Source organism: Leuresthes tenuis, unplaced genomic scaffold, assembly GCF_036924035.1.
Source record: "Leuresthes tenuis unplaced genomic scaffold, fLeuTen1.0.hap1 SCAF_17, whole genome shotgun sequence".
NCBI classification, from domain to species: domain Eukaryota; kingdom Metazoa; phylum Chordata; class Actinopteri; order Atheriniformes; family Atherinopsidae; genus Leuresthes; species Leuresthes tenuis.
The window spans coordinates 18938507-18953181 of NW_027325371.1; the positions used below are offsets into that span (position 1 = coordinate 18938507).

General features: G+C 41.8%; 1 protein-coding gene across 2 annotated transcripts; it reads left to right on the forward strand.

Annotated features, from left to right (window-relative positions):
• The first annotated feature begins 94 nt into the window (after window positions 1-94).
• On the forward strand, window positions 95-14562 carry LOC140273250 (transmembrane protein 184B-like). 2 transcript variants are annotated; one of them, XM_072368767.1, is made up of 10 exons: window positions 95-506; window positions 2159-2392; window positions 4325-4490; window positions 8524-8614; window positions 8741-8816; window positions 9091-9182; window positions 9384-9553; window positions 10565-10759; window positions 11082-11108; window positions 12225-14562. In XM_072368767.1, the coding sequence occupies exons 2-10, from the start codon at window positions 2159-2161 to the stop codon at window positions 12452-12454; spliced, it is 1281 nt and encodes a 426-aa protein (XP_072224868.1). In that variant the 5' UTR covers window positions 95-506; the 3' UTR covers window positions 12455-14562. The 2 variants fall into 2 exon arrangements, with proteins under 2 accessions (XP_072224868.1, XP_072224869.1); XM_072368768.1 differs by lacking the exon at window positions 11082-11108 and having other exon boundaries at window positions 98-506.
• Window positions 14563-14675: the final 113 nt, after the last annotated feature.

A 14675-nucleotide genomic window follows, 5' to 3' on the forward strand; every position in this document is an offset into this window, starting at 1 on the left:
TGGAACTTTTAGGGAGGTGTGTTTGTCTTTCATCTTGTATTCGGACACTGCTTTACAGTGGAATCTGCGCATGCGCCGAGAGCAGTTACTGCTTTTGACACTGTGCTGATGATGCTGGACGTGACGCTGTGTGGTCCATCAACGTCGGGTCGGCAATGGCTAGATAACACCGGTTATCTTTTTAGTGTAATTTTGACGTTGTAATTAAGCCTACGCCCTCTTAAATGTGTTTTTTTTTTCCCCAGCAAAGGGAAAACAATCCAGCTAAGACGGTTTGCTAACACGGGCTAGCGGCTGCACTCGGCACAGTTGAGGCTCAACTCAGTTGCCGAGACTGCACAGCTTTTATCCGGGGGCGAGTTTCCGGGGTTTCCGACAGAATCGCAGTGATTCGATACGTTGTCGACTGAATGTTCGCGTTCAGCCAGGTAACTTTTTGTATTCCGACGATGAGCTAAATTGATGCCCGGATTCGAACCAGCGTAGGTCAAACAACTGCAGAGGAGGTAAGCACCGCGGCAGGATGGAAACATCAGCACTCAGCTGCTGTTTTTTTCAATTCGCTGTGTTTCGGTACCCTGATGAAATTTAACAATATTGGGATAGTCTATCCCTTGTTAAATTCTCATTTGATCTATTGCTACCTTTCTAGCATTTTGCAAGGGTACGTATGTACAGATGTAGGTTTGAAACACAAAACCTGCTCCCTCGTTCTTTGTGGGATTTGTTGCTGGAAACACTCGTCTCTGTTAAAATGATTTGTGTTCACTACTGATGGAACGCAGTCACAGCGGCCTGATGCATCTCATTTTGTCCCATTTTGAGTCTTCTGTCTTATCACAAAGGCTGCTGGATCGATCGAGTTCAGGGTACAATGCATGCTTTGAAACCAACCCACGGATGCGGTCAGCAGGATCGATTAGCTGCCCCTGTCTCTTTATCTGTGGCCTACTGGGAACCTATAAACTGATGATCGTGATGGTCGCCGCTGCGTTGTTGAGAACACAGATCTGCCTTTAGAATGACATGCAGACGATCTTTTATATCTTTTAAAGGCGACGTTTTATGCAGTCATGGTTGCAAATCAGGCACTCTTAGAAAAGATGCCATGATAAATGGTGAGAACACCACCCAGTGTTATGATAAAATACATTACTTTACCAGTGTCTGTTTCAACACTGGAAATCTGCTGATTGATATTCCATATTATTCTGAAATACACAGAGAAAAGGGCAATTCTGACTCCATATTTCTTGTGTTTTTTTTAATAAAAAAGGAACATGTATGACTTGTCCTTGCTGTCCTAAGTTTATTTATTAGCTTGTTTATTTGGCTAAACCAATTTCTGATTTCTGCAATCACTAGCTGATTGAGGCTTTAGCGAGTAGCATGAGTCATCCATGACCACACTGTGCACCAGCCTATATTTAGCCGGTGCTCAGGAATCAAAGTGAAATTAGTTTTTACAGTGAACAATTAGATTATTGCCTTCCTGGAATCCACACCAAGACTGACGCAGCTGTTGAGACGACAGGGCCGAGAGATCTGATCTGATGGTGTTTTGGTGGTGGCACGCTGAGTGTCTGGATGTGTTTGATGTTCTGGTCTTCGGTTTGGCCAGTGTAAACACTTTAGAACACCTTCATCCGTTTTCCAGTGTAAATTTGTAGGAGTATACATTTAGCTCTGCCTCGGTTTTATGTAAAAGAACACTTATTGCAGTGTTTATGCCAGGCTCCAGTGCGCCTCTCCTTGTTCTGCGCAGAGAAAAAGAAAGAACCAGAGTGGATTTGCACATCCCAGCTCATTTCACTTCCAATCCATCTCTCGGTGTAGGAGCAGCAGCTCCTCACCCACCCACCTTATGTCACGCCTTTTCGCTCTTAATCTCACGTCACATCCGCACGGTTTTTATTTATTTATTTTTTTTGCATTTTAGATTTGTGCACTGCCCTACTTTTGCTTCTGCTTTTTCACGCAAAAACATCAGCGGTTTGAGATTTAGGTCACAGCGCAGCCTTGCATGGGTCTGTTGAGCTGCATTGCAATGTTTTATTCAGACTTTATAACCTACAACACGAGATGCTGCTGCTGATCAGCCAGTTGTTTTGTATCACTTCAAGCATTTTTATTCAGCTGGTCCCCTCTCTTCATACAGATGAGTCGGCTGCTGTGGCAAGACAAGCTCCTGTCAGAGAGATTGGGGAATGACTCTCCGAATGGCCTCGCTCCAGGCTCCTCAGCCACTGTGGCCCCTCAAGGATCCAACTCCTCTTGGGCACCTGGTGCCCCTGTGGTCATGCCAGAAGAGCCCATTTTCCTCATGACCTCCACTGCCCAAACTATATCAGGGTTTTTTGTTTGGACGGCTCTTCTGATCACATGTCACCAGGTAAGCATCTGATATTTGGACTTTGCAGAAGCTTAAGCATCTTGCATTCTGTTAAAACAGAACTGCAGTACGTTGCCTAATAGTGTTTATCAATGGCCACTTTATTTGGCCAGAGACTTTGGCCAGAACACTGTTTTATCTTGTTTGCTCTCGTGTTCTTTAAAAGAGAGGAAAAAAAAATCAAAGCATAGAGGCTGTTAGAGCCAAGAGCATTTTTCCGTGAGCCCTGCCTAATTTAATGCTTGTTCACACACCAAACACATGCACTCCCTTTCCTGAGAGTGTCTTTCACCCTACGGGGAGATGGCTTCATTTTTTTTATTCTTCTTTGCCTAGCCTCATTACTTAAAGAATGTTTACTAAACTATTAGGATATTAGAAGAGAAATGGTTCGTTAATGACCCTTTTCTTGTGAATAACAAAAGCTGGATTGGTTGTGCTAGCTTTAAGGGGATTTACCATGAATTCAGTTGGAATTCTCACTCGAGATCTGCTAAGATTGTCTTCCTGTGATGGCGGCAAACATTGAATGTAAGATATTTGCACTTTTTTTTGTGCTTGCATTAGATAGCTGGTGGCAGAGAGATTATGGTGGATTTTAGGAGATGGAGACGCATGTTGTGGCAGGATGTGGATTGATTGGTCATGTTGCAGTTCACAGAAAGTTCACCGACCTGAAGGCTGAAGATGAGGTCCCACGTGCTAGTTTGGATCAGCTGAGGCTGATTAGGCCTAATGAAACTTACCCAGCATGGGGCAACTTAGGGGGGGGGGCGACGACCCAGCTTCAGAAGCTGCTTCTCTGCAGTTGATACAAAATGTTTTATGATTGAACTTTTTGTGTAAAACAAAAGTCTTTAGTGTTAGTGGTGCTGATCCTTTGATGAATAAAATGTTTGGTTGTTTTTTTCACTCATATATTAGTCCTCTGTTGCAGAGAGGTGTTTTATTATAAACGTCCCCTTTCATGTTCAGGAGACCTATTGTACATCGAGGGGTCGATGACTCGTCCTCCATTGTTTGCTGATGCTCTTCACATTGAAGGCCAAAGAATACCCTTCTGTCACTCAGGCAACAGGTGTTCTTGGCTCATCTACCACGTCATCAATGAGCTGGAGAGGTGTCTGTTTGTTTGTTTGTGCACGAGGGTCACCTAGCAACAACACCTGGGAGGGCACTGCCTCACTTGGTGGGTTGTCATCCACTGTTTGTTATGCTATCCAAGGTGTGTGTCTGTTTGCAGGCCAGGAAAGATGATAGGGTTGGACATTGTGTAAGTAGAAAAGGGGCCGGATGGAGCAGACAGAAGTGCTGGTGACAAAGGTCCACCCTGCTGAGTGACAAAAGCTTGGTATCAGTTTCCTAAAACAACCCCCACACTACACACACTCTTCAGGCTCACACTTCTCCAGCATCTGACTCTGGCAAGTGTACGCTGTTTGCACAGATTCAAGTTTAGTTGGCGTTTCGTGTCATCTGAACTGTGGCTGCACAACACAAGCAGAGCTGATAAAGAATTAGTTTATCCTTCTCAAGAACATTCTGCACTCGGGTCTCGCACAGGCAGAGACGGATCTTTGTGAAAACGCCGCGTTATCTTTGCGTTTGGGCCTTTTGTCCGCGCGGAAACCCAGTTTTACGTCAGCGAGAGCACATGTTTTGGAATACTCTGTTCGCACTTTGTTTCTCCAGTGTTGACGTGAAGCTATCAGAAACCACTGTCTGTTTTTTTATTAAACTGTGACACAGAACCTCATGTTTGCTGCCTGGCTAAAGATTGTCTATCATCATCTCTGATCCTGCCTGTCACAACCAAGCAATTGACCTTGTGCTTCCTGTTTACACAAGCTCCCTCATTGCCAGTGTTTGCAAATGTGATGTGAGTTATCAACTGATTCAAATATCTGAGTATATCGCTTTGTTTCTTTTTAGATCTACATGCACCTACGTTACTACAGCTCTCCAAATGAGCAGAGGCACATAGTCAGGATCCTCTTCATTGTGCCCATCTATGCCTTCGACTCCTGGCTCAGCCTACTGTTCTTCACCAATGAGGAGTATTACGTGTACTTCGACACAGTACGAGACTGCTATGAAGGTAGGCAGACAAAGGAGCTCATTTCAATGAGGTCAAACAGGCGCAGTACAGATCAACATTCAAGACAATGATCAGACTGAGGGTTTTTTGTTCCAGCGAATGTTTTGACTCCCATTTGAAATAAGGGAGTGAGAATTTATGTGGTGTGATGCCCCAGTGGCAGATGGCCTTTGTAGTGCATGCATTTACAAAGGTTGCCATCTTTGTTCTCACGTCTGCATGGCCTGTTGGGGCTGCGGGGAGGGGAAACCAGTTTCCTAGCAACTGTGTGAAAATGAGCAAATCCTTCACAGAGCCTCTCACTTCTGAGCGGATAAATCATAACTAATCATGACATATTATTTATCTTCTGCCAAAGAGACGTCTGAAAGTTGTCATGGAACATTTGAAATAGGTGAATTAAACCAAACTGTTATTATTACGATTGCTGCGATTACGCTGATGAATGACAACAAGTTGCTGCTTTGCTGCTTTTCTCTGTTTCTACCATTATAAATTAGAACATAGTTTAGTTTTGAACTGATGGTCCTTTGAGTTTGAGGACCAGAACCTGTGATGAGTGTTTGTCACTATTTTTTACTGTTTTGTTCTTAACATTTCGATAACTGAACAGTTGACACATTTAAAAATGATGTTGACAGTGTTGACTCATTCTTCAGCAGAAAAGGTCAGTAACCAGCGGTAACAGTTTTTATCCGGCTGCGCAGTAGGTGTTGTAGAGGCTGAAGAATGGCTTGGAAGGGTTGCATCTGTGGCCTTTAAAGTTTAAATCCTCATCCTTTCATTTGTTCTCCTTAAGTTTACTTCACTTCATTGTGTTTGTTGAGCCTCAAACACTGAGCGGTTGTTTCAAACCTCCTGATTTTTTTTTTATACTTGTGTCACTTCTGCTACTCACAGCTGAGCTTTGGTAACATTGGACAAATGACACAAATGACCTTACTAGGCCTTTTATCAGTATGTATTTTTTGGGTGATGACAACTCAGGAGCTTGATCAATTCTGACTCTTTAAACCAACCGTCGTGAGATCCTTTAAGAAAATGATCAAAACTCTTAAAGTGAAGCTAAACTTAGAGCAGAGAAATATCTATTTAAGATTAGCTGTGGAAGTCGGATGTGATCTGGAATAACTGGTGAAAAGCTGAGACGTCATCTGCCCCTGCACATGTGCAATTTTAACCTGACAGACACAAAACAATTGCAAAGAAGTAGCAGGAAGTGACCGATGATCTGAAGCAGACCTGGAAACCCACAATGAAATGTTTGGGTTTTTTTGTTTGTTTTTCCCACAATCCCCTGCCTTCTATATCATTCTAAATCATTCAACCTTGAATTCTTATAGGCTGTGGATGCAGGACTGCCTCAAAATACTTGAGATCTTGACAGGATTGAGTGTCAGAAAATTCTTTAATCAAGAAAAGAGACTCTTGGCTGGCTTCAAAAAGCATCTGCAATCTGTGAGCCAAAGCGGAGACTGATAACTGCTGACGAAGTAGAATGCACAAACTGTGCAGCTGCTAAAAGGCTGATCGCTAAAGGAGCTTCTTTTACCTTAGCTGTTAAAGACAACTCTTTAAAATAGCTGTTGTTCATATAGACACTCTTTCTGTTATTGCTCCTCTGTGAAAAAGATCCCCTCATCTCTCCTTTTGATTGTAAAAACAACCATTCAGTTTCAATTTAATTGCACATAATTGGTGGAATAGCACCTAAAAGTAAATAATACAGTAGTGGAGCTGCAGAGAGCTTTGTTACCGCAGCTAAAGATCTAAATTAATGCCTTAAAGCATTCCTGTGTTGTTGTTTTCTTTATTGGATTATCCAGCCTCTGGTGTTTTTTGCATTTTATCAATAAAACAGCGTCGGTCTCTGCAAAGCTTAAGGCGTGTCACCGCATTTTAGAGTGGAAAAAAACGACTGAATCTGTGATTACGCAACACTGACAAAGCCAGCGCTGTGCTGCTGACTGTGTTCTGGCGAATGTTTTTTGTAAGCTCAGCCACTTTTGACAGTAAAAAGAGAGCTCAGGCTGTGGGGAGCCGGTATCTGTGGGTTACTCCTAAATTAGTCTGCAAACACCTGGGGCAGCAGATGAAATACAGTCTGCTCACTCCGGGACACCATTCACTACAGTCAGTGTGCAGTCCTGTCAGGTTTATTCAAACTGCATGTTACCGCTGAGCAAAGAGGGCAGGAAGGATTTTCTGAAACTCTTGTTTATGTGTTTTTGGATTACTTGTGGTACTGTAAACTTTTAACCGCTAAATGTTTAACAGGGAAGAGCTGACTTGGTTATTTAATCAAAAGGAAAAAGGAGAAAACATAAGCATGTGATGTCACTGATGAGTCATTTGAAAGTTTGATTTTGAACTATATCTGTACGTCAGTCATGTCGTTCAAACTGTGATAATGTTTTTTTTCTTTGATAATCCCAGTGGGGTTGAAAATGTGGACTGTGATGTGGAGTGCACCACTTCAAGCCTTGCAGAAATAAAGTGGAAACAAGGTTTATGATTATGATCATTTATGATCATTATTGCAAAACCATCCAAGTATAGCTGCTACACTAATTTGTGGCTGGAAGGGGGGGCCGAGGCACACCTGGGGCCAAATACAGGAACACACAAAAACCGCACGTGCTCCTATAACGACACACAATCTTTATAAAGTAAGAATGTGTGGCTTGAATTTCTCTTCCGAATTCTTCCAAACACGTGGACACATGTTGGAAATGGAAAGGTGAATTTCACAGAATTTGACATCAAACAATTTAACCAGAATATGATTTTCTTTTCTTTTCTTTTGTTTCTTATTGGATTTTGTAATAAAGCTGTGAGTCACGGTGGTGTGTACTGGCTATGGAAGACCTTAGAACCAGTGAGTAGAGATCATTCTGATTTCCTTGGCATCAGATTGGCTCATGCGCCACTTTAGGTTTCCAAAGGCTGTTTAAGAAGGAAGCCAACAAAGCACGATCCATCTGTACATCTGTATCTCTCTCCTGATCATCCCCAGTGAGTTGTTAAATCTGCCCAGCTCAAAGGCCTAATTACTTTATTACCTCTTCATGGCCCTTTACTCCTGAACTTACAGAGCTGCTCTTTTGTTACTTTTTTAACATTCAGCAGTTTTTGTTCAGGTCATATTTCCAGAACTGAGACATGAAATAAAATGGATTTAATTTTAATCCACTTCACTAATGAGTGTATCAATTTTACACAGTATAATTCAGATTCTTCTTCACTGTTGCTGTCATTATTACACCTATTTGCTTGTGCATGGTGGTTAAATAGGGGAGGGTCTGCATCCAGGTTCATGCACATGCATAAAGTTCCATAATAATTGAGATTTAGAACAGAGGACCGTACATATGCACAGCCTTATAAAATGGACCAAAAATAATGCTCATGTGCATTTCTGCCTTAGTTTGTGCACAACTCTTAGCTCATGATGGTGGGGAAAACCTCACATTTGGCTTTAAATTATTAGCATTAGCTATGTGAATATCATAGCCTGGAATATAGGTAGTTCACTTGTGGGATTGCTAACATAATATTAAAATGTGTTTTGAGCATTTTTCTTCTGAATCTTTGTCATTATGTAAGACTTTTATGTGTGAAATGATCCCAAGCTGTCTCCTGGGCGTTTCCATAGGTGTCCTCTTATCACGCTCCACCACATCCACTTCTTGCACTGGAGAGCTACACTTTGTAATTATGCACTCTAACAGCCATCACCCAGTCATTTGAGTATGACTCACTCCTCTGCCTGGAAATGGCAAACTCAGCACTTTAATCAGAATCAGCTAATCAGAGCTGCACTTTGCAGCAACCATTGACAAGACTGAGTAATGACAGTGTCAGTGAGCTTTTTCAGGATGATATGATGTCATGAGATCTAATTCTTCATTAGGATTGAGCAAATATCTGTTTTCCAAAAAAACTTTAACCCAGTTACAAAAAAAACCAAACAAGTTGTTTGTTGGCTTGTGAATCTTGGCGTGACTTTTGTTTAATTTTTTTCTCTCTGTAGCCTTTGTCATCTACAACTTCCTGAGTCTGTGTTACGAGTATCTGGGAGGAGAGAGTGCCATCATGGCTGAAATCAGAGGGAAACCTATAGAGTAAGTCTTCTTTGCTGGCGTCTTCCCTTTTTGCTTTCACTCTCTATCTTGCTTTCTTTCTGGTTTAATCTTAAATCCTTTGGCCTCTCTGCTTTCCCGGTTAACTTCACCTGTGGCTTGCTTCAGGTCGAGCTGCATGTATGGGACGTGTTGCCTGTGGGGGAAGACCTACTCCATTGGCTTCCTCAGGTTTTGCAAACAGGTACCAACTCCTTCCTTTTCCTCATTGTATATTGTCTACCATCACTCAATAATAACCATGTTTTAGTGATTATGATTATGGAACCAATATTGTCATATTAGTGTGAACCCTCCACGATCTGATACAACATGTGATGCTCAGAGGTTGCCTCAGATCTTGATGATTTTGTTAATTCATGTTTTCTACTAACCTTTGCAAACGCTCTTCTTTTCTGCCCATTTTTGCCAGTATCCTGTCACAGCAGCTGTCATATCTTTCACTTTTGCTTCCTCAGGCAACTCTCCAGTTCTGTGTGGTGAAGCCCCTCATGGCAGTGATCACAGTCATTCTTCAGGCCTTCGGCAAATATAAAGATGGGGACTTTAAGTACGTTGCCACGGCAGTTTACCCTCGCATTCCTACTGTACAAAATCATGCACATACTTGAAGTCTTGCAATAGATCCTCGCAGTCTGACAAAGGCCGACGCAAAGAGTTCCTCGGAACTGGAATTAAACTTACCAGTGAGCAGCTTCATCGTATTTATGTGATTTGCACAATTATTCATGTGATTTATTTCATCCTCCAGTGTGGCTAGTGGCTACCTGTACGCTACTATTATCTACAACATCTCTGTCAGTCTGTCGCTCTACGCACTCTTCCTCTTCTACTTTGCCACACGAGAACTTCTGGTCCCCTACAACCCTGTACTCAAGTTCTTCATGGTGAAGTCGGTCATCTTCCTCTCGTTCTGGCAGGGTAAGAATACCACATTAGGAACTTCTGTCGGATAGCCTTGACAGAAGCTTCTAATAGCTTTTCAAGCTTTCCACTTTTTGAGCTTTAGAATCTTAATGTGGATTCAGTTTTTTGTTCATTTGATTAATTTAAGAAAAAATACTTAAATATCCCATTGACATAAGTATTTAGACAGTTTTCTATGATAATGAGCTATGATAGCGCTTACTTTTATCAGTGTTCTCCAAGATGTCTCTACAACTTAACAAGAGTCAACTTGCACCTGTCTGTGTAAAAGTCACACAATTCATGTTGTATGTGTGCGAAAACCAAGGCCATTAGGTCAAGAGAATTGTCTATAGATGTGCAAGACAGGGAATTGTGTAGAAAACCAGGCTCTGAACATCGTCTCAGTAATACCAACCCTACAGTCAAACATGGTGGTGGCATTATTATGCACTGGTGATGTTGGTCTGTGAGAGGGGGGGCAGGAGATCAGTCATTTTAGAGGTAAGGAATAATAAGGTTTTGTTTTTTTTAAAAAGTGCCCAAGATATCAGGTTGGACTGACTGTTTCTAACAAGGAGTTAGTCTGAAAGCTGCCAGAAAGCTGTCTGAAAGCTGCCAGTGGTGTGTGGTTAATGAATCCTCTCTGTTTTTGCCGTGTCATTGCTGAAGACTGAAAGAAAACAAAATGAAAAACCTAATGGGGTCTGAAAACTCTCTGATTGGCTAAGTAAATGATCTTTTCACATCTAAGTGTTATCTGCCTTTGGACTGGCTCGTTCAGAGCAACTGCAAAAGTTCAACAAGTGAAGAAGAGCTTGGAGGTCAAGCATTGATTGTTTGTCCAAGCGATGTCACTGTTCATTAGATCAGAAAAAATCGGTTCCACCATCCTCTCATGAACAATGTTCCAACTTTTTAGTGAGAGGGTTTTCTCTGCATAGATTGAGTGCAAACCAGAAACCACTTCAATGACTCTTCTGTGGACGATTTTGTTTTCTTACACACTGCTTTTGTACGACTCAGGGATGCTGCTGGCCATCCTGGAAAAATGTGGAGCCATTCCTCAGATCAACTCTGCTGACTTCTCTGTGGGTGAAGGAACTGTTGCCGCTGGCTATCAGAACTTCATCATCTGCATCGAGATGTTCTTTGCTGCTGTTGCTTTGCGCCATGCCTTTACTTACAAGGTCTACATGGACAAAAGGCTGGACTCGTACGGTGAGTGATGTGTGTGTGGGAGTCCGGAGGTAATGTAATGTGTAATTCAGCGGAGTTTGGAGTTGGAAAAAGTACAGCAAGCCCTAACCCTACGTGTAGATGACTTTTAAGTGAGTGTATATGTTAGAGTGCGATTCACTCAGGTTTGTTTGTACAGTTTGATGTCGGCCGTCTGTGGGTGTGCCTTTTTTTCACTGATTCCTATCTGAACACAATGACTATTTTGAATGGCTCTCCTTTCTTCTGCTGTGTTTTCCATACCTTCATTTTCATCTTTTGTCTCTCTCTCTCTTCTTTCTTCCTTACTGTGCCGCACTCAAAGGCTCTTTTCCTATCTATGGACAATACGGTAGGTCTGACAGCGGCTGTGCTTCGTTGCCTGTCACAGTGCTGTACGTAAAAAGGCTTTTTGTGCTTGATTTTGGTTCGAGATCCATTACATTTATTTTGTTGGTGTTGCCATTTTCCACATTAAGTGAGCATTCTGTGAACACATTATTTTATTCTCACATTTTAGATAACGCGTGTTTATCTGTCTTCCCTTTATTTTTCCGTCAGTTATTTCAGCCCTTAGTCATTTTGAGTTTCCATCTCTGTTTGTTCAGTGCATGTCCTCACTTCGGTTGTGTGGTTTTTTATCTTTCCCACCTTACTAGATGCCGAACAATATTTGTTTTGAGTAAAAAACGGTGGAAAAGAATGAAAACTGATGTAATTTGATTCGTATCTTAGATATGTTAGCTCAGCGTTTTCCAATTCTGGGGATCCCTGCTCTGCTTGTTTTAGACGTTCCCCAGCTCCAACACACCTCATTCAAGTTGAATAGCTGCATCAGCGCGTTATTAAGTTGGGCAGGAGCCTAATTGCAGAATCGGTTGAGATGAGTCAGAGCAGCATATAACTGATCAGGGATGAGCACATAATGGAGGCGTGTTAGATTTGTGTCCAGCTTGATCCTGACTTGCTCCGGCAAGCTCAATGACGTACAACACGTATGAACTTGTGAGTTCAAGGCGGCTTTCTCTCTCCACCAACTGCCTGCATCAGGGAATGATGACAATCGTTTGACTCTTACGTGATTTAACAGCTGATTGGCTTAGATCTGGTCTGGTTTTGAGAGTTCATTGTTTTCACAGTTCAGTCAGAAAATCATTTTATATTTGACCATAAAAAACTGCATCCAGCAGCAGCATTAGAGCTCTCTCGTGCGTAGTTTATTTCATGTAAAAAGAAAAGCCAAAATTTACTTTGCCCGTTCTAATGTGAAACTTAAAAGTAACTTAAAAGTAAGCATGAAAGAACAATGATGGAAACCCGACTACTGGGTTAGATTATATGCCCGCAAACATCAGCTACCCACATGGTTTATTTTTCCTTAATCTTCTGTCGCTTTCATCCCTCCCGCCTTGTGTATTCTTCTCATGGCCTCTTTATTCACATTCCAACTTCTGCATCCCACCTCCAGGTCGCTGTGCCCCGATGAAGAGCATCTCAAGCAGCTTGAAGGAGACCATGAATCCAGGGGACATGGTCCAGGATGCCATCCATAATTTCTCCCCAGCTTATCAGCAGTACACACAGCAGTCCACGCTGGAGCGAAGTGGGGGGCCGCCCCTGTCCCGCAGCCACAGCAACCTCAGCACCCGTGGAGACAATGAAAAGACCCTTCTGCTGAGCTCCGACGACGAGTTCTGAGACTGAAACGCTTTCTGAAGCTCACATTCTGTTGCCCGTATTGAATTCTAAGCAGCAATGTGAGACTAATCAGATTTTTTTAATTAAGCCTTACCTTTAAAGGTGAAGTTAGTTTTAACGTTAAACAACAATGGACTCTCAGATCTGTCAGATTTATTAAATGTTCAGCATCAAACTGCTGCAACCCGAGTGTGAGGAAGTGTTCTTATGATCATAAGGGAAATAACTATAAGGAGGAGAAGTATAAGGAGAATGGAGATGCTACAAATACAATTAAGTGAGCAGTGAGGTCAGGACCATTCGCTAAATGACCGAGCTGTTATTTTTGTTGACGTCATATTGCAGTCATGATTTTAGGTTGTTGCAGACAGAAATCCAGTATCCACCTGGGGAAGATGGGCTGGTACACATAGCCGTGCCTGCATATAGCATCTTCAAAGTGCACTTTATAAAGTACAGCAGAATCGTTCATTCGTGCCATCTTCATCTGTAACGAATGGCAACTGGGTGTTAAAAACGCTGCCAAAAAACCAAGAGCAGAGCCCCGGGCTTTACTTATTGAGACACTCTGCCTTTAAGTTTAGGATTGCTTTCTAGTCCAGCAAAGGTAAGGAGCCTTTGAACTGCTGGGTTTCGTTGTGAGTTTAATGCAAATAATTATTTTATATTTAATGTTGTATGAACTGGAAGGTAGAACTCATTTAAAGACTAGTTTGTTGAAAGATTATTCCAGATACGTTATAAATATGCTATGTATTTTGTCATTGTTGTGGTTTTGTTGGATGAAGTGACTCAAAAGTGTAATATCAAGTCCAGCTGTTGGGTCTGGTGTCTGGTTTGTGGAGCAGTGAGGGAACAGCTGTACGTGAGATTTTATTTTTTTCGCGTGGGCGGAGAGACCAACGGAAGGACGGCGCCCGTGCAGATCGCAGATTACTGAAGAAGCTGCACTTGCTGCAGAGCCAGCACAGCTGTGATGTGCTGTGGACTGTAATCTCATAATTAACGGTGTTGCATGCAGCACAGATGAGGCCTGCCTCTGCTGGTACTGCTTGTAATGGCATCTTTTTATGCAGCAGATAAAGAGGGAGGCATTCATCAGACAGAGAAGACAGTGCAGTGATGTGGTGGTGCAGACAAGGCTTTAGATCTGACTGAGGTTACATTCTGAATACATATTATAAACACGCACATGAAATTTGACCCTTAAAATATGTGCACTGGAAAGTTGCAAAATGAATACGGGGATGCACTAAAGCACTGATTTGTGGAACAGCAGAAGAGTGTGTGCTGCCCAGACATCTGCTGGTTTTAATCATCTCGAGAGAAATGTTTCATTGAATTCTTCATACATTACTATCTGATGTTTCACGTGCATTTTTCTCAGTGGCCAGTATATAAATGGCTTGTGGTTGTGATCCTAAATATTTAATGGTGGGGCACAGCAGTGAAAAGGCCAAGGAGCTTTTATGGACCGGTTTCATTAAGCCTGTTGCTGCCTCTGAATGTGCGTTTCTGTTTGGGTGCAGACTCTTAACAAAGTTTACTGGCAGCAGGTAAACACACAGCACATTAAAGCTCAGTCCAGGTACATAAGAAGTAAATGTGGCACTGATGGAAAATTACTGCTTCGACTGCTAAACGACATTTTCCTTTCCAAGCATCTCGTGCACGGAGCAACAAATGCACTGAAATCCATCTATCTGCGGAACCTGCAGTGCCTCAGTTAAATTCAAAGTTGAATGCATTTGCTCTATTAAAGGACATCACTGGTAAATCATTATGATAAAAATTTAGTCCCCAGTTATAGCAAATATCTGGCTCTAGCATATTGATTTGAATAACAGTTTTGATACAATGTGTGAAATCAATCCCAAAGCTGTATACATGGTGATGTAAATAGTGAAATCACTGTGAAATATTCACGGTGATGACTGTAATAGCATTGCTTGGTATAGTGCTTTGTTTGAATTCTTTTGATTATTTTAATTTCATATATCCTCCTTTTTTTGTATATTTTTAATATGTATATCAGTAATATCTCCTGTTTTTATGCTGTATTGATTTCAGTTGGTGTGCAAAGGAAATAAAAAAGCAATTTAAAAGTTTCCTTTTTTTGTCATCTTGTAAACACCATAATCACAGCCATATAGGACATTGTGCAGTGATTCTAAACTTTATTTTACATTTGTTTTTATTTCTCAGAAAGTTGGAGCAACCA

Coding starts and splice junctions, on each gene's coding strand:
- LOC140273250 (XM_072368767.1), top strand. CDS start 2,159: ATGAGTCGGCTGCTGTGGCAAGACAAGCTCCTGTCAGAGAGATTGGGG. Junction 8,817..9,090: donor TCCTCAGGTTTTGCAAACAG/GTACCAACTCCT, acceptor TTGCTTCCTCAG/GCAACTCTCCAGTTCTGTGT. Junction 11,109..12,224: donor TCCTATCTATGGACAATACG/GTAGGTCTGACA, acceptor TCCCACCTCCAG/GTCGCTGTGCCCCGATGAAG.